Genomic DNA, 23,455 nt, shown 5'->3' with positions numbered 1-23,455 from the left:
TCCAGTTTCTCCACATCCTTGCCAACACTAGCTTCTTTCCATTTACTGTTGTTTTTATAGCTAGCCATTAGGTGGGAAGTGGTAAAGTGGCATCCTACTGTGGTTCTGAATTGCATTTCCCTAAAGACGAATGATGCTCAACATCATTTTCATGTACTTATTGGCCACTTGTAAATCCTCTTTGGAGAAATGTCTCTCCAAGTCTTTTACCTATTTTTCAATTGGATGCATTGTTTTTTGTTTGTTTGTTTGTTTTTTAGTTAGAATAATACCATGGGCATCTTTTACTCTTTATCATTTTTGTGCCAGGGTAATGTAGTATATTTCATTCTCTAGGTTTATTACACTTTAGAAATCAATTACCTTACCATTAGATATTTAGACTGTTTGCACTTTTAAACTTTTTAATTGATGCTGTAGTGAACATTTCAATAGGTGACTCCTTGGACGCATGTCCAAGAGTATTCCTGAGAAAAACTCCTTGAAGCAGAATTGCTCAGCCAAAGATAGGCAATTCTCTCTCTCTCTTTTTTAATATTTTATTTATTTGACAGAGAGAGACACAGTGGGAGAGGGAACACAAGCAGGGGGAGTGGGAGAGGGAGAAGCAGGCTCCCCACCGAGCAGAGAGCCCGATGAAGGGCTCGATCTCAGGACCCTGAGGTCATGAACTGAGCCGAAGGCAGATGTTTAACGACTGAGCCACCCAGGGGCCCCAAGACAGGCAATTCTTAATCTGTAGATAAAACATGTTAACTTGCTTTCCATTCTGGTTGTACCAATCTACAGCCTTACCAGAGGCATTAGAATGTGTCTATTTCCTTGCATATTCATCAACAATGGGTTATATGTATTTAACAATGTTAATAATGTGATTGGCACAAAATGGCATCTTATCATTTTAAATCTCATTGATTTAACTACTGTAAATATAAATCATCTTTCATAGATTTATTGGCCATTTCAATTTCTTTATTTCTTTTTGGTAAATTGGTTGTTTTGTCTTTATCAATTTTTTAATTCTTTTCAATATTAATGCTATCAATCTTTAAGCTATATGTCACTTTCTGTCATCCTCCCTTAACTTTTCATTTGTTTTTATTTTTCTTTTTAAAAGATTTATTTATTTATTTGAGAGAGAGCAGGGGGAAGGGGCAGAGGGGGAGGGAGAGAGAATCTCCCGCAGACTCCCTGCTGAGCACAGAGCCTGATGCAGAGCTTGATCCCAGGACCCCAAGATCAAGACCTGAACTGAAGGCAGACCCTTAACCAACTGAGCCACCCAGGTGCCCCATCTTTTTCAAAATTTTTAAAAAGTAAGTTCTATACCCAACTTGGGGCTTGAACTCAAGACTCCCAAGATCAAGAGTCTCATGCTCAACCAACTAAGCCAGCCAGGCACGCCTACATGAGCTCATTTTTTACTCTATTCTGTTCCATTCATCTATCTGTCTATTCTGGTGCCAATACCACACTTTTAATTTTTTATCTTCATAATATACATTAATAGCTGATAGACCAAGTCTCATCTTATTAGTCTTTTTTTTTTTAAAGATTTTATTTATTTATTTGACAGAGAGAGACACAGCGAGAGAGGGAACACAAGCAGGGGGAGCAGGAGAGGGAGAAGCAGGCTTCCCGCCGAGCAGGGAGCCCGATGCGGGGCTCGATGAGGGGCTCGATGCGGGGCTCGATGCGGGGCTCGATCCCAGGACCCTGGGATCATGACTTGAGCCGAAGGCAGACGCTTAACGACTGAGCCACCCAGGTGCCCCTCATCTTATTACTCTTGTTAGAGGCTCTTTCTCTTTCTTTTTCTTCCCTCCTTCCCTTCCCCCCCCCCCCTCCCTCTTTTCCTTCCTTCCTTTCTTTCCTTATCATGTGTTTATTCTTCCAGATGCACTTTACAGTAACTATCGAGAACAAGGTGAGAAACTTGAAGCAGCAGCTCGGGAAACTGAGAGCTGCCAGTAATAGTGTTACGCTGTAGCCTTCAAGATCTCGTGCAGTTTGTGACCATGACTTTGTTGCGGCAGCTGCTGCCACATTTGAATGATTTTCTCCAGTGGCACCATTATTGTTAATGTTTTAGCCGACTGAATAAGGCAAAAGACTGCACAGGACTTTATATGTTGAGTAGAATGCCTTTTAAGGTTCCTTCTGGGGTACCTGGGTGGCTCAGTGTGTTGAGAGTCTGCATTTGGATCGGGTCATGATCCCAAGGTCCTGGGATCAAACCCCGCATCAGGCTCCCTGCTTGGTGGGGAGTCTGCTTCACCCTCTTCCTCTGTCTCTCCCCCCTGCTCATGCTCTGTCTCTCTCTCTCTCAAATAAATAAATAAATAAATAAATAAATAAATAAATAAATAAATAAATAAAATCTTAAAAAAATAAGGCTCCTTCTGACAGTCTATTTATTCATTTATTCGGTAAATATTGAATGTTTCCTATGTGTCATTCACTTGGCTAAATTCTGGGGCTGTAAAGATGAATAAAACAGTTTTTGCTTCAAAGATGGACACATAAATGATAATTTCAATTGTAGGGGAAGAGAAAAACTTTTCTCTATCCTCTTAGGCTTAATAGCTGGAGCTTGCAAATTAAATTGACAAGAGTCAAATTAACAGGAGAAGGGGCACCTGGGTAGCTCAGTCGGTTAAGCATCTGCCTTCGGCTCAGGTCATGATCTCAGGGTCCTGGGATGGAGCCCCACATCGGGCTCCCTGCTCGGTGGGGAGCCTGCTTCTCTCCCTCCCTCTGCGTGCCACTCCCCCTGCTTATGCTCTCTCTGTCTCTATCAAATAAACAAATAAAATCTTAAATTAAAAAATACAATATTTTAAAAAATAAATAAAAAACTTGGACCTGATCTTATAGGTGATGGGAGCCACTGAAGGGCTTTTAAGCAGGGAAGCCATGTGGTCACATTTTCGTGACTATGTGCAAGACGTATAGCAGAAGGACAAGTCTGGAGGCATAGAAATTCTTTCAGAAGCTTTTCCTGTGGTCTAGGTGAAGGACGGTGAGGGCCTCACGTGGGACACTGGTGGTGGAGAAAATTGATTCAAGCAGGAAGAGAATCTATAGAACATGGTGAGCATTTGGCTACAGGAAATGAGGGAGAAGAGCTTAGCATCCAGCTTGTGTGACCAAATAGCAATACTGGTTAAGAAAGAAAATTCAGGGGGAAACAAAGATAGAAAATTCAGAAGGGGAAAAAAAATCAGAAGGGGGAGTAAGAGGCAGACAATAAGGGTAGGATTTCAGGCTTGGGATGTGCAATATTGTTCTTGTAGGTCTTTATAGGTCTCCTTCAGTATAAGAATCTTGGAGAAGTTAGACATTAAGTTCATGAAATCTTTCTTACTGTAGCTCTCTGAGGGATTGGTTTTCAAGGAGGGGGCTATTTTGCTCCCCAGGGGACATTTGGCAATGTCTGAAACATTTTTGATTGTCACGACTCAGGGGAGGGGTGCTATTGGTATCTAGTGGTTAGAGGTCAGGGCTCCTGCGAAGCATTCGACATTCCCCAGGACAGCCTTTCACAACAAAGAGTTATCTGGCCCAAAAGTCAGTAGCGCCTGGGTTGATAAGCTCTGTTCTAGGGACTAGAGGAATACTTGACATCTTACTTTACAATGGTGCCCAGGGCCAGTCATTCTGATGAGAGGGTAGGGATGGGTCAATTAAAAAACATTATCGCTGCTGAAAAGTCAAATACTACTGTTGGAAAAGAAATTAGAAGTCCTCTATTCTGATCATTCAGCTGGTATTTGAATAGTTGCTTCAATAATCTACCAGTGCAGAAGTACATAGCACAGAACACCTCTAACATATCCAGAGGTTGAAAGCCAAGTTCAAAGCAGATCATTGTTTTTTAAGACTTTTATTTATTTATTTGTCAGAGAGAGAGAGAGAGAGGGAGAGAGAGCATGAGCAGGCAGAGGGAGAAGCAGTCTCCCCACTGAGCAAGGATCCTGATCGGGGACTCAATCCTAGGACCCTGGGATCATGACCTGAGCCGAAGGCAGACGCCCAATTGACTGAGCCACCCAGGCGCCCCAAAGCAGCTCATTTTTTTGAAAAGTGTTCAGTTTTTTCTCTTTTTTGATCTAAAATTGGCCTCTGTAACAAGTAACCACTGGACCCAGCTTCGCTTCTTAGGTTCACAAAGAACAGCTTCTCTTCATCATAATTATCTTTGAGATTTATAAAGACATCAATCCTGTTTCTCCTAGGCCACGACTTTAAGTGCTCTAGCTTTATCTAAAGCATAAGTGTGGGTGTAGAGCATTTTCTTTATACATAAAGGGAACAAATAATTATAAAGAAGCAAAACAAATTGAATTATATCTTGGGGGAAAACATTTCAAACAACAAAACTTTATAAAGGCAAGGAAAAACAACCAAGAATCAGCGAAGACAACTCATTTACTTTGGGCAGAACATAGGAAAAGTTTCTGAAAAAAATAAACCAAAGATTCACATGATAAGTAGAATCAAGAATAACATGCAATATAAAATATAAATGAGGGGCACCTGGGTGGCTCAGTCGGTTAAGTGTCTGCTTTGGGCTCAGGTCATGATCCCAGGGTCCTGGGAATGAGTCCCACGTCCCGCTCCCTGCTCAGCCGGGTACCTGCTTCTCCTCCCTCTGCCTTCCGCTCTCCCTGTTTGTGCTCTCTCTCTCTGTCAAATAAATAAATAAAATCTTAAAAAATATACATATATAAATGAAATAAGGCAGAAAAATATATACAAAGAAGGAAAAACAGAAGGAACAGAAGACAATTCCCATTAAGTAAATAGCATCTGAATTTTAAAGAGAAGCAATACACACAGGCTTAGTAGCAAGCTATTCCCAGCCTGAGGCCCTAGGAAATTAATTATACAAGGAGCCCCTTCTCCCTGAAAATTTTTAAAAGATTTTATTTATTTATTTATTTGAGAGAGAGGGAGAGAGAGAGAGATAGTGCCCGGGGCAGGGGAGGGGAAGGCAGAGGCAGAGGGAGAAGCAGACCCCTTGCTGAACAGGGAGTCCTAGGTGGGGCTCAATTCCAGGACCCTGAGATCATGACCCAAGCCCAAGGCAGATGTTGACTGACTGAGCCACTCAGGCTGCCCCCTCCCCCGCTCAATTTTTATGCAGGGAAAAGCTGGTTAGAATAAACATCAAGGGTGGTGGTTTCTCCTCCTCCTCCTTCCTCCTCCTCCTCTTCTGGGGTTGGGGTAATGGGGCTGTGGTACAATCAGTGCTCTCCATAAAATGGTGAACATATGGAAAGTATATGGGAGGGGCTAACAACTGTCCAGTTCTACAAATTTGCTTTGGCAACTAGAAGGTTTTCAACACAGTAGTATAATGAAAAAAAAAATTAGCACCAACTAAAAATGTTTTCTGCCTTCCCCTCTGGCGGAGTCACTGCTCGGTCACCAGTAGCCCAGATTCCCTGTACCCTGGAGAGGGACCTCTGGTCAGTACAGTGTACAGATCCTGTGGTATTTATAGGAAACATTGCCTCACTGGGAGCACACTGCCACTGTCCTGCTCAACCCATCAATCAAATATTGAACTTGAGGGCGCCTGGGTGGCTCAGTCTGTTAAGCATCTGACTTCAGCTCGGGTCATGATTCCGGGGTCCTGGGATCCAGACCCGCATGGGACTTCCTGCTTAGCGGGGAGCCTGCTTCTCCCTCTGTGCCCCCCCTCCCCCATTCGTGCTCTGTCTCTCTCTCTCTCAAGTAAATGAATAAAATCTTAAAAAAAAAAAAACCCAAAAACCAAGTATCAAACTTGAGGAAGCATGGGCTGGGCAAGCCAAGATGAAGGCCGTGGACACAAAGCAACACAAAATGGGCCTACACAAGAAAAAGAAATCCAGAAGTCCAACAAGCGAATCTCTTCTCGCTGAGATTAAGAACATCCCAGGCCTGGGTGGCACTGGCAAGAAGCTGCAGGCCAACCAGGCTCCGACTACTCCTGGATCCTTGGGTTTACTGACGTAGGTGGCTCAAATCCGGGCCCGCACGACAGAGAGAGGCCCACGAGGGTGACACGGAGGGGCCCCGCGCCTCCCGCCTGCCCGCCGCGGCCGGGTTCCGCGCCACGCGGCGTGCGCCTCGGCCCTGGTGGAGCCACCGCAGGGGAGGCATCTGGGCAGCGGCCGCAGCGTGCAGAGGTTCTCCAACTGAACCACTGCCTCACGCCATTCCCTGGTGGAAAGGCTCTTTGTGAGACCTCGACCGGGACACCCGAGAGGCCACGAGATGGCAGCAGAGGACACAGCCCAGGACAGAAACCCTGAACCATTTGCAAAAGCAGATCTTTCATTAGGGAGATATGGTCAGTTCCCTATAACCTTGTATTCAAGGCCAGAATAAATGACTGAATTTCAAAGAAATGAGGGCAAAATTCATCAACATGGAGAATTTCCCAACCACCACAGAATTCAGCAGCACATGAAGCCACATATGAATCGGAGATTTCTCCAGGGCTTAAAGCAAGGGATAGGGGTCAAGGCCTTGAAAAACTGACGTCAGCAGGAACCTTGTCACAGTCACTTCTTTCTGTGAACTTCCAATAGGCCGTAATTCAAGTATAATACGAGTGACTTCCACAGAGGCTGCCAAACCGATGAAGGGGCAGATAAGGGTGGTTGCTGGGAAGCCGTGCAGCAGAGCAGAATGCTTTCATGGAGCGTCCAGGAACTCGGGCAGTAGGCAGGGGCGGGGGCAGATAATGAAGATCACAGGACGTCTCAGACAACCTTCACTAGCAGCTGGGGGAGGATGATGCATAGTGAAGGGGCATCAGTAGCCCTGGGACTTAATCTCTGATCTTCTGACTGGTCATCTAATCATCTAATGCTCCTTCCATTATAAACCCCACCCCCAGCACCCAGTTGTTACAAGCCAAAATATCTCTAGACATTGCCAAATAACCCTTAGTGGGCAAAATACCCCTCCCTGAGAATCAGTGCCATAGAGAGATACCGATTAAAAAAAAGGTTAAGATCGTAATGTTAAACCTCTCCAAGACTCTTGAATTTCAAGAGAGGCCTCAAAGGCCTACAAGAGGTATTGCACACCCCAAACCTGAATTCCTATCATATGTTTGAATAGGAAGAGATTATAATTGAAGGACGACAGGCTGAATGTGGTCCATAGTTTAAGAAAAATTTGTTCTCAACATTCTAAAATCAGAAGAGTTCACATTTAAAAAGTCAGAATTTCTGAGGTCCCTGAGTGGCTCAGTCAGTTAGGTGTCTGCCTTCAGCTCAGATTATGGTCTCAGGGTCCTGGGACTGAGCCACATGGGACTCCCTGCTCGGTGGGGAAGTCTCTTTTCCCTCTCCCTCTGCCCCTCTCCACTCCCCCTCCCCCCTACCTCCCAGTTCATGCTGTCTCTCAAATGAATAAAATTTAAAAATAAATAATTAAAAAGTCAGAATTTCTGACTTGTCTAGGAAAATTGGAACTATGTCAATACCAGGCCCACAGTCCCACCTGGCAATAACTGGGTGGAGTTGAGTGGGGGTAAAGTCTTGAAGTAGTATGTGTGCGTTCTAGCTTCCCACAGTTCCCACCAGTCCCTGTTACATCATACCCAATCTGTTTCACTCATTTACACTACTCCTCATCTGTGTAGGCAATTTATTTTCAACTTCTGAAGTGGCCTTAGAGTTTCAAAGTGTTTTCCCATGTATGATTTTATTTTAGCCGGGTACTCCAGTAGAGAGGATAAATACTATGATTATAATCTCCATGTAAGCAAAATGTACTTGAGAGAGGTTGACTTGCCCAAACCTACACAACAAAACCAGAATCTGAATTTCCCAACTCCTAGTCCTATTATTTTTTAAGGAAAAGTTTCTTTTTTTTTTAAGACTTTATTTATTTGAGAGAGAGAACAAGCACATGAGCAGGGGGAGGGGCAGAGGGAGAGGGAGAAGCAGACTCCCCACTGAGCAGGGAGCCTGATTCAAGGCTCAATCCCAGGACCCGGGGATCATGACCTGGGCCAAAAGCATACCCTCAACCAACTGAGCCATCCAGGTGCCCCCGGAAAAGTTTCTATTAACAACTGCCTTTAGTGGTTCAGGGAAAACCGAAGAGGTAGATATGGGCATAACTGCTGGGAAAGATGAGTTCCAATTGCTAAGCTTTTCAAGAATCACCACAAATGATTAACATTTTTTTCTTTTAATATTTCTGCTTCCCTTCTTCTAGGCATTTGAAAAGATTGCCCTTCTAGCAGTCCTGAAGTTGGGGGTGGCTATATGGCTTGCTTTGGCCAATGAAAGCGCTCTGAGTTCTGTTGAGGCAGAAGCATGGAAGAGCTCACGAACAATTCATGCTTACTTCACACAGGAGTGGGGGGTGGGGACTCTAAGCCTCATGGGGACTTAGGTAGGATCTCAAAATGGTGGAGCTCCACCAGCTTGGGTTCCTGAATAACTTACAGTGAGCCGAGCCCACTGCCAGACTAGACATGTACTGTTGAGACCAACCTTTGTGGTTTAAAGCCATTAAGATTTGGGCATTGTTGGGGGGCCTGGCTAGCTTAGTAGGTAGAGCATGTGACTCTTAATCTCAGAGCTGTGGGTTCAATCCCCATGTGGGTCACAGAGCTTACTTAAGGGGAAAAAAAAAAAAAAAGATTTGGGCATTGTTACTAAAGCATAGCCTAACCTAACCTGACTGATAAGGTTCATTTGTAGGGTCACTGAACTCCAAGAACTAGAACGCAATTCTTAGATTTCTGATATCACTAAAAGCCGTTGATCCTATCTAGAAGACAGAGTGAACTGTTGATTTTTTTTTACTCCCATTTCCTTATCCACCACCATCTTCTTCTCACTTTGAAGAAAATTATTTTCCGAGTCTTGCACACAGAACCTCTGCATTGTTCCTCCGGCAGTTAGACTGGGAGAAGGGGGAGGCCCAGATCTTGTTTTCTCCATTTAAGAGTCTAATTCCACAACTGTCTCCACCCACTAGTACTCACACAACCTTGTCATAGGGCGACTATTACCACTCCCAAGGTGTCACAAACAGAAGCTCTGCCGCGGGCACCACTGCAATGTCAGGGCAAGGCAGCCAGGCTGCGCTCTTTCCTCACTGATGCCTGGGCTTGGCTAAGTCCGGAGAAGCAGCATTCTATAGGGAAAGAAGCCTTCTCAAGTGGGAACAAAAATGAGTGTGAGGCGCACACCCATCCCGGGCACTATGTGAATTTGGGGTGAGTTCTCTTAGTACTCCAACTGTGGTCAATTTCTAGTTTCTCTAGCGGCTAGTAAGCTGCCCGGCTGGTGCTACTGGGTCTCCCAGTTTTCCTGGGCTTTTCGCAAGCCCAGTCGAGCTTGTCATCTTTGCACACGTGCAAAGGTCATAAACAGTGGGGGTTGAGCCCAACCAGAGCTTCAGGACCAGACGGCAGCCGGGATCAAAGGTCGGCGAGGCAGCCGAGAGGCTGAGCCTGCGCAGTCCCGCTCCCGCCTGGAGAGAAAGGGTGGCGGCAACACGGGCTCGTTACACCGGCGTGCTCGCAAGAGGCGGGAAAGTCTTAGCTCGGGTCGCCGCGTTCCCTCCTCTTCCTGCCCCGTCCACCCGTCTGCCCAGCGAGCCTGTCGTCGTCCAGCACCTGGGCCCCGAGGGAGGGGGACGAGAAGGGCCCCGGGCTTCTGACTCATCATCTCCAACCCCTTTCTCGCGCGCGCTCCAAGTCTCAGGACTTTGGATTTGGGCTCTGTGGGAGGGGGCGCGCCGACAGCATTTGGGAAACCCAGCCCTGCCGAGGGCCAGCCCCCAGCCCCTGTCCGTCCCCGAAGCTGCCAGAGGGAGGCCCGTGGACCCACAGTCAGCTCTCAGTTGCCGTGGGTGGGGCGGCGGCGCCCCCGCGCAGGATAACCCGCCTGGCGCCTCCCCGCACGCGGGGCCAGTGGTCGCGTCCGAGGAAACTCTCGGCTAGGCCCCGACTTCCAGCGCCTCGCGTCACTCAGCAGATGCACAGCGCCCCCATCCCGGAGGGAAGGCTCTTTATTTCCCATCAGGCCACGGGGCAGCGGGGCATCCCGGGACTTGTAGTCTTCGCTAGAGTAGAAAGGAACCGGATCGAAGGGAGAAAAAAATAAAGCACCCGTGAATTGATTGCCGAGAATGGGCTTGTACGGGACCCCGGGCTTGGAGTGGATGGGCTTGTGAAAGGTGGAAAGAAGAGAAATAAGTGAGATGAGGCAGATGTGAAGCTGTATGGGGAGGCGATGGGTAGGGAGGGGAAGGATGGAAGGGAGGAAGGGGGTACAGCTGAAAGTTGGTTTAAGGATGTCCTGCAGGAGGGCAGCTTTCCAGGGCAATGAGGCGAGGGAAGACTCCGGTTCAGGTATAGCTTCCCCAGCGGGGAAGGGAAGAGCAAGGGGCCTAGTCTGGATGAAAACTGAAGGCGCTCCTCCGGACTTCATGTAGGTCTCGGAGGACTCCATCTAGCTTCTGAGTTCTGTGGAGTGGGGGCAGGACGGACGGTCTGGAGAACGCTCCTGCCGGGTTAGTGGAGCAGGACTTGTCTGCCTCCGCTTGTCCCCTCACTCATTTATTGCATTTGCTCTGCTAGCCACTGTGGGACCATTCTCCAAAGCAGCAACTTCCTCCAACTCCGAGAGACCCTAAAAGCCAGACAGTTGTGAGGGGAGCAAACTGTAGGGGTGAGAAAGGAGGAATCCCAGACAGAAACAACTTCCTCCTTTTCTTCCATTTTTTTTTGTTCCTATAGTTCTTCCGATATTTAGGCAGCTTCCTAATGCTCTCCTGCATTTTTAGTCTCAGCCATTTAGATACCCAGTTCCCTCTTACTCAACACTACGGAAGAAATGTCTAAAACCAGAAAACCAATCAGTTTCCGGCTACGACCCCTTCTCTCCCTCTGCCCCCACTAGCCCCATTATTTTCTCTTAAGTGCCAGTGACCACAATAGCCAGTAAAAAAATCAGCTGCTGGCTAACTGCTCCATATTTTCCTCCATGCCCTGAATACCTCCTCCAGCTCCTGGTAGTGCAGACTCTGGCTCCTGCAGCATCCTGGCTTCCTCTGGCTCAGCAGGAATAGCGAGTATGTGGAGACCAGCACTCCCCCTAGGGTGAAGGCCTCAGTGCTGAGCTCCACCACCAGCAAGCCAGCCAGCTGCGGGTAGACAGGGCTGAGGATGCTACAGGGAACCTGTGTGCCCCTGCCCCTTTCCCTCTTCATCTCCTCATCCTCCCACCTTCTCCTTTATTCACCCATACCTGGGAGGGGGCAGCTGGGGCAGGCCCCAAGGCTGTCTTCATCACCTCGACCACCACCACGATAAAGCCCAAGATCAGACTGAAGATGTTGAGTATCATCATGGCCTGCACCTGCCAGTGAGCCAGTTCAGCCCTGCCCAGCCTAGGGGACTCATTGCCAGCCTAGCCCCAAAACAAAACTCAGCTCCTATTCCTCCACCTCCAAACAGGGCCATGAGCCCTCTAATTTCTTGCTTTACCTCCTCAGTTTTTGAGTCCAGTCAGGGTCAGAGAGCTGGAAGGATTAGTTAACATTTAGTCACTTCCTGGGCTGAGTGGTTTGCGTGCGTGGACGTGTGTGCATGCATGTGTGTGTGGGGGGCGGGTGTGGGAGAACAGTGCTGCATTCTCTTCCCCTCTTACCTTCCAGAGGCGGGGTGCTCTGCGCAGCTCAAGGGTGACAATCCCAGTGAGGAGACCCTGAATGGTGAGAAAGGCAAGTGTTGAGCTCTGGCCCCATTAAGGAGGGGCCTCCAGGACCTTCCTTCCACCCTTCCTTGCAGTGGGTCTTACCAATGCTCCAGGCCCAAGTGGCAGTGCTGTGGCCATGTGACAAGCAGAGTTCAGGCAGGCAACGGAGACAGCAAAGGGCACCATAGCCACTGCCAGCCACAGCTGGCTCACCTGGAGGCCGGACACAGGGTAGTTGAAGGGGATACAGAGATCAGCAAGTGGGAGGAATGCACGTTACGTTGGCGGAAAGTAGTCAACCAAGGACAAGTGAAGGAATGGGATATTATATTTCATTTTTCTGCCTCATGTCCAAGTTTGGTTACTTACCTATGTGTTTTCCCCACACGATGGAAGCTAATTGGGGATTAAGTGTCTTGCTTCATTATTCTATGCTTTTTCCACCCTCCTCCCACTCAGAGGCTAGTACAGTTTCAGGCACAGGGTGGGTGCTCCCTAAACACGGATAGAATCGAATTGGGGTGCAATTGGACATGCTGAAGTTTGGGGTGGGGCAGCCTGGCCTCACTGCCAGCACCAAGAGGTGCCCACTCTGCCTGTGCCTTGCCCAGTGCTGTAGCTTTTCCAGACGAAGCCTGGGTCTCTCCTGCTCCCACTGAGCACCTTTCTCCTCCATGGCTCCCTTGATCACTGGAGTTCAGTGTTTCCTAGGCTGGGAGAAATGCATTATGGCACCTATCAGGAGATAGGACATGCAGAAACATCTCTTTCAGCTGTCCCTTTGCCCACTTCCAAAATCTGGGGAGTTGAGGCTCAGGGCCTCAGACCTACCTAGTCTGAAGGTGCTACTCCAAAGGGTTGGGACCCAGCCGAGCCTGGAGCTCCTGGCAGGGTCCAGTAGCTCAGAGCAGACGACGACAAACTTGTTTTGGCAGAGACGGGCTGTCAGGGCCGGGTGTGGTGGGGCAAAGGTCCCCATGAGAGCCTAAGGATCCAGGGAGTGGCCATGGGCAGATACCAGCCTCAGTTCATTCCACAAGACCGCCCAGCCCTGCCTTGCTCTGTCCCTCTTTCCCGTTGCCGCCCTCTCTGCCCATCCAACGTCCTCTTCTGATTGCTCACCTCATCCCAATGAACACTACCACCCTGGGGTCCCAGTTTCCCCCCATTTCCATCTAATCTTTCTCCTTTTTTTTGCTTCCACCTCAGATTACCTGCTGTTCCCTAGGGAAATCCCATGTTATTGTCTGGATTGGTCCCCTGTCATTACCACTTGAAGTGTTGTCTCAAGACCAGGCAAGGTTTAATTCCCCTGGCTTCCTGTCTCTCACTTTCTGGACAGTTTCTCCTCTCTTCTTCCTTTCTTGAAGGATTTACTCTGGATTGGACATGAAGTAGATGGGGATCCCTATTTATAGTGGGGATTTTTTAAAGTTATGGTGTTAACTTGCAGCGAGATATGTATAGAAAATAGTCCCCAAATGGTCAGTCTTGGGAAGGACACTACCGCACCAGAGGATATTTTTGAGAGGTACAGGTTGCCTTGCAGTCAGGCTGACCTGGACTAGAATCTCAGTTCTGTCACTTTCCCACCTGTGTGACCTTGGATACATTATTCTACCTATTTGAACCTCAGTTTGTTCAAACTGAGTGATAAAAAGAGGGCTAATAATATGACTCACGCTGGGCACTTAATAACCATTGGTGGGGCAGTGAGGTCACACTGATGTGCCTGATGCCCATATACTGCAGGCTTATTCAGAAGTAAGCTGGGGACATCTGTTTCTACAGTAAGAAGCAGAACCAGCTGGGCCCGAATATATACTCTCTGGATCAAAAATAGGAAAGGTGCAGAGCCCGAGATCTGGAGAAAACCAGACCTATGTTCAAATCCCAGATCTACCGGGGTGACCTAGGGCAAGTTACTTAATCTCTCTGTTTCCTTATCTATAAAGGGAAGTTAATAATACTGATCTCAATCCAGTACTCAAGGGGTTGCCTTGAGTATTAAAAGAGAAAATGCAATGAACTAGCTCAGCCGGGTACCTAGCACTTAAGTGCTCAATAATTGTTAGTGACTATTATCATTATTATTACTGAAGGTATTAGAAGACAGAGCCGGAAGACTTCTGGGAGTTAGTACTGACAGGCAGGGTCCTGGGAGGCAAGTGGTCCTTTGTAAGACCCTTCTGTCCTGCTTCGTGCTGGGCCAACACTCATTGGAGCACTGTGTCCACTCTTCTTTCCTGGGGAGTGGGAATCACATTTAAAGGGATCTGGAGAAGTTGTGTGTCTACTCCTGCCTCAGTCCCCGTGTGCATTAATTTTATTTGGTGGCAGTGGCCTGGCAGAATGTGAAATGTTCGGCTTGCTCTGAGGATCCCTGAGCTGGTAGGCCAGTGGAAAGAGACTCTAGCTTCATTTTCCTTACCTGTAAATGCAGACTGATTATATTTCAGAATGTTATTGCAAGGATTCTATCCTATTAAATATGTGAACAGGCATTCTGTCAATATTGATTAAATCTGAGTATACTACTTACAAATTTGTAGCCCCTGTCTAGATTACAATCTGCTTATGGGAGGGTACTACAAGCCCCTCATCTGCTCATCCCCCACAGTGCTAAGCATAGTGCCTGGTACTCGGTAAGCAATTAGGAAATATTTGTTGTATTGAAGAGCCATTAAAGTGACTTAGGGAATGGAAAAGAGGATTCGAGAGGAAGGAGTAGGATTGGTTTATCAAGAACAGAAAGGACCGAAGAGTAACTTTAATAATGTTTCTTATACGGCAGACATTAACTATCTCTATTATCGCCCCTCCTCCTCCTCCCCAAAAAGAGAGACAGAAATTGTAAGGGAGAGGCTTTGAGATAAAACCCCAGGAAGAACTTCCCGAGTCTGTGCATGTTGGGGCAGAAAGAGCGGCAGAGCCAACTCCTTCCCTGGTATGTCCGGGTTTAGGGTGGGAGGGGCAGTCCGGCTTGGAGGCTGGGGGAAGGACGAGATGACCTTTCAAAATCTCTTCCAGTCTCCTGTTGGAATCGTCTGTGCGTCCCACCCCCGCTCACTCCCTCCCTCCCTCCGACAGCGCCCCCCGTCTCCAAACTGCCCGTACCCCGCCCCTGGCGGCCGCCTCTCGCGGCTCCCGGGGTCCCCAGCTCCCTGTCCCCGGAGCCAGAGCCCCGCTCCCGCTCCCGCGCGGCTCCCAGCCCCGCCGCGCCGCCCCCCGCATGCTAATGGCCGGGCCGCCTCCCGCCGCACACAATGCGGGCCAGGGCCGGGGGCGGGGGACCGGGGAGGGGGCGGGGGCCGGGCCGGGGGCGGGGGGGCCGGGGCCCGGCGCATCTCCCCCGGCCCCACGTAACGCTGACGCCCGCGCCGCCGGCCCGCCGCCCGCCGCCGCCGCCGCCGCCGCCCGCTCCGCCGCCGCCCGCCCGGGGCTCGTGAGTAGCCGCTCCCCCCACTCCCGGCCCCCCCCCTCCGCCACCCGGCCCCCGCCCCCGGCCCCCTCCCCCCCACCCGGAGGGGGGGCCCGCTCCGCGCGCCCGGCTCGGAGCAGGTGCAGGGGGCGGGGGCGGGGGAGGGGCGCCGGCTCGGCCCCAAGCAAACTTCGCCCAGAGCTCCCGGGGGGGGCGGGGGGGGGGCGGCGGCCTCGGGAGCCGAGAGAGCTGGGGGGCCTCGAGGGAGGGGGGGCCAGGTGGGGGAGCCGGGAAAGCGGACACCAAAGGGGAAAGGCCAGCGGGTGGGGGGGGCGCGGACGTCTTTGTAGGGGCCCGAAGGCAGGGCGCGAGGGGCCTGGGGGTGCAGGGCGGCCGAGCCGGGAGCCAGAGTGGATGAGCGCCCCCCGGCTCAGGTAGGGCTGATAGAAGAGGGGGAAGGGACCCAAACTCTCCCGGAGCGGGGGTGGGGGAGGGGAGAGGATGGGGGGTGCTTCCCTCTCTGCGTCCCAAACAAAGTGTCACAAAGAGCTCGGCCGGCGGCAGCGGCGGAGGCGGCTGCAACTCAGCTTTTGTTCTCCCGGCCGGGGTAGCTGAGCCCTGGCCTCCCAATCTCCCAACCCTGCCCCCCATCATCCTTCTAGCTTATCTTCCCCGGGAAGGGACTAGGGTGCTGCTGGAAGAATCTCTTGTGCAGGATCACAGGTCCTGCCCTACTTGCCAACCTACTTCTGGGAGGGAGATTTTCCCAGAGGCTCTCCTGCCCACCCCCCACCCCCTAATCTGAGGACTGAGGCTCATATGGGTGCTAAGACTCTGACCTTTCTAGGGTCAGCTCCAGTTAAGGGGACTTAAGGCTGGTGCCGTGCCCCCTCCCCCAAATCAAGGTCCTCTAGAACTTTCAGAAGAGGGGTCAAGTTGGGACATGCCTGTGGAATAAGATCCACCATGGTGGCGTGGCAATAGGTCAGCAGGTGTACCTTCCTCTTGTCTCCTGCTGCACATTTGGAGTCAGTGACTGAGGTGCCGTGCCCCCACATCGGGACAGTGAGGATGGAGGCAAGGAGGCTTTACCAAGAACTCAGTGTAAAAGATGGGCATGCTGTGATGTGGGGTCAGTTTAGAGGAACTCCCTGAGCAGTGAGGTTCAGAGGGCCATGGAGAGGAGACCATAAAAGTGAGCTACTGGCATTTGCTTGTGATAAAACTGGTCTTGACTCTAGACCACCCGAGAAGCCCCTTCTTTCTTACCTCATCTTGTGCAGCGTTAATCATAATTGGTAGCCGACTTCGGAGGTGTGGGATTCTCAACAGAGGGAAGAACATCAAGTATTAGAAATGACCAGTGACAGAGGCTTAGCCACAGCTATACCTCAGAACTCCTGAATCCTTGCCCCTTACACTTTGACCCTAAAAACTTTTGAACCACAGGTTTGAGGGACAATCTTTGAGGTCCTTCAGGCAGCAGATGCTTCTGTGTATTTGTCCTTGTTTCTAAGTCTTCTCACCAACCCTTCCAGCCCTCCCTAACGCAGTAAGATTTGATGGTCCACATCCCCTTCCCCACCAGCTTTTCTAGCACATAAAAATAATTGGCCTGTTGCTTTGGAACGATTTCCGATCCCTATCCCTGGCTCTGTATCCCTATAGGACCCAAAGAAGGACCAGATAACCCCCGATTCCCGGTGGGAGTGGAAAGTAGGTCATTACTACTGTCTGGCCAAGTCTCGTGGATGGTGTTTAGGGCCTAACTCTAGAAAACTCTGTGATTATTGCCCACAGGCAATACATGCATGCTGTGGGGTCCGAGCCAGTTCATAGATCTTGGACCCTGCCGGTGCTCTCTCCTATTGAAAACAAAACAGAACACTTCATGGGATTGGGTGCCTGGGGCCTCCTTTGGTGTGGAGATGATTCAGGAGGTCTTGACTGGGCCTGGGAAGGTGTCTGGGAAGGGTTTTGTTGATTTGAGGCTACCCTCTAGGGAAACTTTCCCTGCTTGGGAATTCAGCTTCAATTTAAGCCTCGTTGTATATCACTTTTTTCCATCCTGGAAAATGCTATGTGCAAAGTAGTTCTTTTGTTTTTGTTTTGTTTTGGCGGAGGAAGCTTTGCCCTGTTCCTACTCTACTAGCTTCATATGGGAGGTCAGCCTCCCGTGAGGTATTTTGCTTGCTGTCCTACAGGCAGTTTTAGGGGCCCTAGAATCTTCTCAGAATCAGAATATGTGCCCATAGGTTAGTCAGCTATGACCATGCAGTATTCCCAGCCTCCCCCCTCCTCCCCCACCATCTGCTTCCTCTGAATATACCAGATTGGCTGTACACCAGGATGTTCCGGGAATCCCCAGGAGAGCAACAGAATGTGATGGACCCAAATACGATGCCTCAGTAACTCATTCCAGGATGTACAAACTGTAACTGTCAGGACACTCCTTATAGCTAATTAAAATTCTTCTAGTTACATCTATTTTCTATTACATTTATCTATTTTCAGTGACATCTAAAAGGCCAAAATAATCCCTCTGGTACCACAGTTCTCCCCCTCCCCCCCATGGTTCCCAGATAGGAATTTAAAAAAATCCTCCAGCTTTTCTCAGTGCTTTATCTGTGGTGCTAAAATGGCAAATGTGGCCCCTCTAGGACTTCTAGCTCTTTCTATGGTACCGAGGTGGCCAAAGTGGCTCCTCTGGTAGCCCACTGCACTCTCCATGGTACTGAAGGGATGACCATTTGTTTTTAACATCTCTCTGGGGTCCAGAAGAGTCCTGTGACTCAGAACCACAAATTTTCGAGCTGGAAGGGACCATCAATATAAATTAGTCCAACCTCCTTATTTTACAGATGAGTAAACTGGGAGGTTAAGTGATTTACTGAAGGTTGCTGGGCTATTAATAGACTGGGCCCACAATAGCCTTGCACTCCTTAGTCCTACTCTTTAATTCACCTTTCATGACACTACTCACGGAGTCTAGCTGGGCTCTTGGTCTCAGGAAAGGGGTTTGTTTGGAGGATCCAGAAGATGACAATGGATGCCCTAATTTGGAGCTACAGAAATACAAATATTAAACGTGGTGGTGGAGGTTGTTTAGTGACCCTTGGATGAGGACACTTTGTCAATCAACCAACCTCCTGTTAATAAAACTCCCTTAACCCAGATTTCACATGTAACAGGTACCTGCCCCTTCATGGAGTCTTACCACATTCACATTCATTAAATGTCAAAAATTAAAGAAGCCTTGGACCTCCAGAGCCTTTTCTCTTCCCTGATAAGCAGGGCTGACTCCTGGCACAGTTCTATTCTGTTAAAGATCCTTAAGCAAAGTAATGCTTGAGTCCTTTTCTTTCTCAGTAACCCATTTCAGTTTCACAATGCCTATTGTAAGGAAGTTCTTTATATCTCAAATATTCTTTCTATCTCAGGCAAAAAAATAGGTTAGGCCCACATTCATCTAGTGTCGACCAGATACAATTCTATATGTAAGCTAGGCTGGCTGACTTTTCCTCGGGCTCCCCAGGCCTATTTTCATGAATGTTAATTCTGGGGTTGCTTCTAAGTCCTAATGCTCACCTCTGCAGCTTAGAATCAGGAGAGCCCCCCCACCCCATCTTCTTCTCAGTGTTCTTCTCCTTCCTCAGAACTGGAGCTCTGCACATCCCAGGCCCAGGGAATTTCAGCCTGGAGAATTTTAACCCTTTCCTGCTCAGAGCATGTGCTGAGCCCCTATCTGTGCAGATGGCCCAGCCCCGCCCCCCGTCCCTCACTCCAGCCTCTTGAGCTCAGAGCCAGTGTAATCCTCCTCTTGTGTGAGGGAGCCTCTCCCCTGCAGAGAGGAGGAAAGCCTGCCTCGGAACAGCCCTGGACAAAGGGGCTGAGATGCCCCATCAAACTGCAGGCTCCAAGGTTTGAAACACGGGGATGAATCCTATCTGGTATTTGCAGTTTTTAACCCCTTCCCCAGGCCAGGAGCGCCCCTTAACTTCCACTCCTCCCCCAACTCTCTCTTCATTCCCTCTCCCTCTGGCTCTCTCCCCCTTCATGCCCCTCCCCCTCTGTCTGTCTCCAGACTCTCTGCTGCTGGGAGGTGTTTCTCTCCCATGCATGAATGAGTCTCTGTAATGAATGGAAATGAATGGATCAGGAATCCAGGCGGAGGGAGGGAGAACGAGGGGGAAGAGACAGAAAGACAGGATAAGGGCAGAAGGAAGGACTGTGGAGTGTGGAAGGATGTTTGGCTGGCGGGTCAGTTAGGGGTCTGAGAGCAACTGGTCTCACTTGGATAACTGGGGAGCATGGCAGGCCCACCCTGTTTGCTCATTAAGCTGCACAGCCTAACTTAAATGAGAGAGGGGTATACTGTGATGGTTTCTACCACCAGGGGGTGGTGGTGGTGGTGGTGATGATGATATTGGTGGTGGTGATGGTAGTGGTGGTTTTGGGCTAGGCATTTAAAATGAATAATTTGGGGGAAGGCATCTGGGCTATCAGGGAGCCTGTGGGGTGGGCAAATCAAGGAGTACAAATTTTGAAGACGGCAGCCCCCTCCTGTCTCAGGGTGCAAGGAAGGGTAATGAAGGGATAGGTTGCCGGAGTAGGGGCTGCTAAGAGTATGGGGTTGGGGGTGCCTCTTTCCATTGCTGAAAACCAGGGCTCATCTTTCCCTCAAAACCTGTCTCTCTTGCTTTAGCTCTTCAGCACCTGTTGCCTTCACTAGCAGCTTTTCCTCCTTCTCTTCCCTGCACTCCCCAGAACCAAAGAATGTGAAGGGGGTCCATGGAGGTGAGTGAAGAAGCCCTGGCCTGAACCAGCAAGTACTTACAATTATACTCCTTCCCCTCCCTACCTCTCTTAGAAGTTATGTCTGTGGCCCCAACAGCTCAATTCCCATTCATATCCCACTGCCCCCAAGGTGAGTGGGAAGGGCACTCGGTGTTCCTGATCCAGGCCCCAACCCACCCTCCCTCGAGTTCTTCTGGCCTTCCACGCCCTTGCTTTCCCCCACAGCTGTCCCTTCGCCACCCCTTGCTCTACTCAGGTCTTTCTCCACAGGGCTCACGTCCCCGCGCCCCGGGCGGCCACTTAGCGCCCTCGCCGCCCGCCTTCGACGGCGAACTGGATCTGCAGCGCTACTCCAACGGGCCAGGCGTGAGCGCCGGGTCTCCAGGGATGGGAGCGGTGGGCTGGTCCGAGAGTCGTGCAGGCGAAAGGCGCTTCCCCTGCCCTGTATGCGGGAAGCGCTTCCGCTTCAACTCTATCCTGGCTTTGCATCTGCGGGCGCACCCAGGCGCCCAGGCCTTCCAGTGCCCGCACTGCGGCCACCGTGCAGCGCAGCGTGCCCTGCTACGCTCGCATCTGCGCACGCACCAGCCCGAGCGCCCGCGTAGCCCCGCCGCACGCCTGTTGCTGGAGTTGGAGGAGCGCGCGCTACTGCGCGAGGCCCGGCTGGGGAGAGCCCGAAGCTCAGGGGGCATGCAGTCCAGCCCTGCTACTGAGGGCCTGGCGCGGTCCCAGGCTCCTTCGTCGTCCGCCTTCCGTTGCCCCTTCTGCAAAGGCAAGTTTCGCACCGCGGCGGAGCGCGAACGCCACCTGCACATCCTGCACAGGCCCTGGAAGTGCGGCCTGTGCAGTTTTGGCTCCAGCCAGGAGGAGGAGCTGCTGCATCACAGCCTGACGGCCCACGGAGCTCCTGAGCGCCCCCTGGCGGCCAGCTCGGCTGCACCCCAGCCTCAGCCTCCACCCCAACCTGAACCCAGATCAGTCCCAGAGTCTGAGCCGGAGCCTGAACGTGAGGCAGCCCCCGCCCCCGCTCCTGCCGCTCCCGAGGAGCCCCCCGCGCCCCCGGAGTTCCGCTGTCAAGTGTGTGGCCAGAGCTTTACGCAGTCCTGGTTTCTGAAGGGCCACATGCGCAAGCACAAGGCCTCCTTCGATCATGCGTGTCCCGTGTGTGGCCGCTGCTTCAAGGAGCCCTGGTTCCTTAAGAACCACATGAAGGTGCACGCCAGCAAGCTGGGTCCGCTGCGTGCCCCGGGGCCTGGTTCCGGGGCCGCCCGGGCCCCCCAGCCTCCTGACCTGGGCCTGCTGGCCTATGAGCCGCTGGGCCCCGCGCTCCTCTTGGCCCCGGCGCCCACTCCCGCCGAGCGCCGTGAGCCTCCGAGCCTCCTGGGCTACCTGAGCCTGCGAGCTGGCGAGGCCCGGCCCAATGGTGAGGGCGCCGAGCCTGGGGCTGGCCGCAGCTTCGGAAGCTTCCGCCCACTGCCCTCTGCTCTCCCGGCCCGGGCTCGCCGGCATCGCGCCGAAGAGCCGGAGGAGGAAGAGGAGGTGGTGGAGGCGGAGGAGGAGACCTGGGCCCGCAGCAGGGCGTTGGGCCCTCTGGCTTCACTGCACCCGCGCCCAGGCGAGGGGCCAGGGCACTCTGCGCCTGCTGCGGGGACCCCAGCAAGGTCCACCGCCACGCAGGGTATGTAAGGGGTCTTTTCCCTCCAAAAGGTTTCCACATCCTGGGCCCATCTGATGCCACCAGTGCCCTCCTGTCCCGTCCTCTTTAAAAAGGACCTATCTCTTAATTCTCGATTTTTTTTTTTTCCCACTCCGGGAGGCCACTTTTCAAGGGCACAGCACAACTCACAACAAATCCAACCCCTCAGGTTCCCTCAAACACACTGTTTCCTTCTGGGGCCCTGAGGGGAAGCAATCCTAAGGGGTGGGTGCGCATGGCCCTGATAGGGTTAGTGCAAAGGGCCTTTCTGACTTCCCTTAACGTGTGTGTTGCAGAAGAGAATGGGCTGTTGGTTGGAGGGACCCGGCCTGAAGGGGGCCGGGGAGCCACAGGAAAGGATTGCCCCTTCTGTGGAAAATCTTTCCGCTCTGCGCATCACCTTAAAGTGCACCTGCGAGTGCACACAGGTGAGGGGGGCAGCCTCTGGGGTGGGGAGGGACCTGGAGGGCCGGAAGAGACATGAGAGAGCTACCGGAAACGCAGCCTTCAGATTGGCTAGTTGAGATGGTTGGGGGAATGCTGCTCTGTTAAATGAGACGGGGTGGGGGTGGCAGTGTGTTTTTCTGGTCCAGAGGCGCTTGTACAGAGAGCGAAATGCGGGTGGGGGCGGGCGGTGATCGTGCCTCTGTGACCCTGTCGCACCCCTTTCTCCAGGCGAGCGCCCCTACAAGTGTCCGCACTGCGACTACGCGGGCACCCAATCCGGCTCGCTCAAGTATCACCTGCAGCGCCACCACCGAGAGCAGAGGAGCGGGGCGGGCCCCGGACCACCCCCGGAGCCGCCGCCCCCTTCCCAGCGGGGTTCGGCACAGCAGGCACAGCAGTCGGGAGCCAAGCCGGCTCTGCAGCCTGCGACCTGGGTGGAGGGCGCGGCGAACCCCCGGCCTCCTTCGAGCGCGGCGCCGGGGTCCCGTCGGAAGCCCGCCAGTCCCGGGAGGACCCTGCGCAACGGGCGAGGCGGTGAGGCCGAACCCCTGGACCTGTCCCTGCGGGCGGGGCCGGGAGGCGAGGCTGGGCCGGGGGGTGCCCTCCACCGATGCCTCTTCTGCCCCTTCGCCACTGGAGCCCCGGAGCTCATGGCCTTGCACCTGCAAGTGCACCACAGCCGCAGGGCTCGGGGCCGCAGGCCGCCCCAGGCCGACGCGTCCCCGCCCTACGCCCCTGCACAATCGGGAGAGACCCCTCCCAGTCCTCCGCAGGAAGGGGAGGAGGGCCCCGGGCTGTCGAGATCGGGAGAGGCGGGGCTGGGGGGACAAGAACGGTAGGGAGCCCTCTTAGGGGCGGTTAGCTTAGTGAGCTCACCCCGCGGGAGCGGGGGAGCGCTAGAGGTAGTTGGGTAGAGCAGCCAGCAGGGGGCAGCGTGGGACCCATATCCCAGCCCCAGGCGGACCAGAGGTGGAGGGGGTGGAGGGCGTGGCGGGCGTAGGAGGGTGGGCGGGCGCTACCCACCCAGCCCAGGGGAGAGTCACAGTGCCTTAGAAGTGGCAGGGGTGAGGATCAAAGAACGGGGTCCCAGGGCTGGCAGAGGGTTGTGTCCCTGTTGAGGAGCCGCTCTGCCAGTGTTTGCTGGTCCATAGGCGTGAGAGTTTATTTTTGTACAATGGGTGGGGGTGGGGGGCACTGTACCCTTCTAGCCCCTTCAGGGGCCCTGTAGACGTCGCTATTTTTGGTACGATTCCTGTCATCCCTGTCGCAGAGTTGTGTCCCCAATAAACAGGTGTCTTGAGGCACAGGGCGCTGTGTCTGTCTGCCTATGTCCTGTCCTCCTTGGAGGTTTTGTCGGAAATACTT

At 51.9% G+C, this 23,455-nt stretch overlaps 2 protein-coding genes across 8 annotated transcripts; one reads left to right on the top strand and one right to left on the bottom strand.

The window, feature by feature from the left end:
- Positions 1-4,422: 4,422 nt before the first annotated feature.
- On the bottom strand, positions 4,423-12,642 carry TMEM253 (transmembrane protein 253). 3 transcript variants are annotated; one of them, XM_025869227.2, is made up of 7 exons: positions 12,561-12,642; positions 12,298-12,441; positions 11,832-11,942; positions 11,682-11,738; positions 11,280-11,390; positions 11,029-11,175; positions 9,251-10,661 (listed from the first exon to the last, which is right to left on the bottom strand). In XM_025869227.2, the coding sequence occupies exons 2-7, from the start codon at positions 12,403-12,405 to the stop codon at positions 10,581-10,583; spliced, it is 615 nt and encodes a 204-aa protein (XP_025725012.2). In that variant the 5' UTR covers positions 12,406-12,441; positions 12,561-12,642; the 3' UTR covers positions 9,251-10,580. The 3 variants fall into 3 exon arrangements, 1 of the variants encoding a protein (XP_025725012.2); XR_012378921.1 differs by lacking the exons at positions 9,251-10,661; positions 11,029-11,175; positions 11,280-11,390; positions 12,298-12,441 and adding an exon at positions 4,423-4,689 and having other exon boundaries at positions 11,682-11,942; positions 12,561-12,590; XR_012378922.1 differs by lacking the exons at positions 11,029-11,175; positions 11,280-11,390; positions 12,298-12,441 and having other exon boundaries at positions 11,682-11,942; positions 12,561-12,590.
- On the top strand, positions 9,026-23,418 carry ZNF219 (zinc finger protein 219). 5 transcript variants are annotated; one of them, XM_073894922.1, is made up of 5 exons: positions 9,026-9,241; positions 19,856-19,947; positions 20,218-21,625; positions 21,940-22,071; positions 22,319-23,418. In XM_073894922.1, exons 2-5 carry the CDS (start codon positions 19,942-19,944, stop codon positions 22,927-22,929), a joined length of 2,157 nt encoding a protein of 718 aa, XP_073751023.1. In that variant the 5' UTR covers positions 9,026-9,241; positions 19,856-19,941; the 3' UTR covers positions 22,930-23,418. The 5 variants fall into 5 exon arrangements, with proteins under 5 accessions (XP_073751023.1, XP_025724952.1, XP_073751019.1 ...); XM_025869167.2 differs by lacking the exon at positions 9,026-9,241 and adding an exon at positions 14,658-14,676; XM_073894918.1 differs by lacking the exon at positions 9,026-9,241 and adding an exon at positions 14,793-15,174.
- The last annotated feature ends 37 nt before the right edge of the window (positions 23,419-23,455 follow it).

The sequence above is a fragment of the Callorhinus ursinus genome, unplaced genomic scaffold (assembly GCF_003265705.2).
Source record: "Callorhinus ursinus isolate GAN/ISIS: 27379988/994484 unplaced genomic scaffold, GSC_fseal_2.0 scaffold8, whole genome shotgun sequence".
In the NCBI taxonomy this organism is placed as follows: domain Eukaryota; kingdom Metazoa; phylum Chordata; class Mammalia; order Carnivora; family Otariidae; genus Callorhinus; species Callorhinus ursinus.
The sequence above is the reverse complement of the archived record's forward strand: the minus strand, read 5'-3'. Positions and strand labels throughout refer to the sequence as shown.

What these genes read in the sequence shown, in the direction of transcription:
- ZNF219 (XM_073894922.1), top strand. An exon ending in AAGGTCCACCGCCACGCAGG is followed by an intron (nt 21,626 to 21,939) that starts GTATGTAAGGGG and finishes TGTGTGTTGCAG; the next exon opens with AAGAGAATGGGCTGTTGGTT. An exon ending in GCACCTGCGAGTGCACACAG is followed by an intron (nt 22,072 to 22,318) that starts GTGAGGGGGGCA and finishes CCCTTTCTCCAG; the next exon opens with GCGAGCGCCCCTACAAGTGT.
- TMEM253 (XM_025869227.2), bottom strand. Translation starts at nt 12,405, where the DNA reads ATGGAGGAGAAAGGTGCTCAGTGGGAGCAGGAGAGACCCAGGCTTCGT. An exon ending in CACTTGGGCCTGGAGCATTG is followed by an intron (nt 11,739 to 11,831) that starts GTAAGACCCACT and finishes CTCACCATTCAG; the next exon opens with GGTCTCCTCACTGGGATTGT. An exon ending in ACTACCAGGAGCTGGAGGAG is followed by an intron (nt 10,662 to 11,028) that starts GTATTCAGGGCA and finishes TCTGGCTTTTAG; the next exon opens with GGTCTCTCGGAGTTGGAGGA.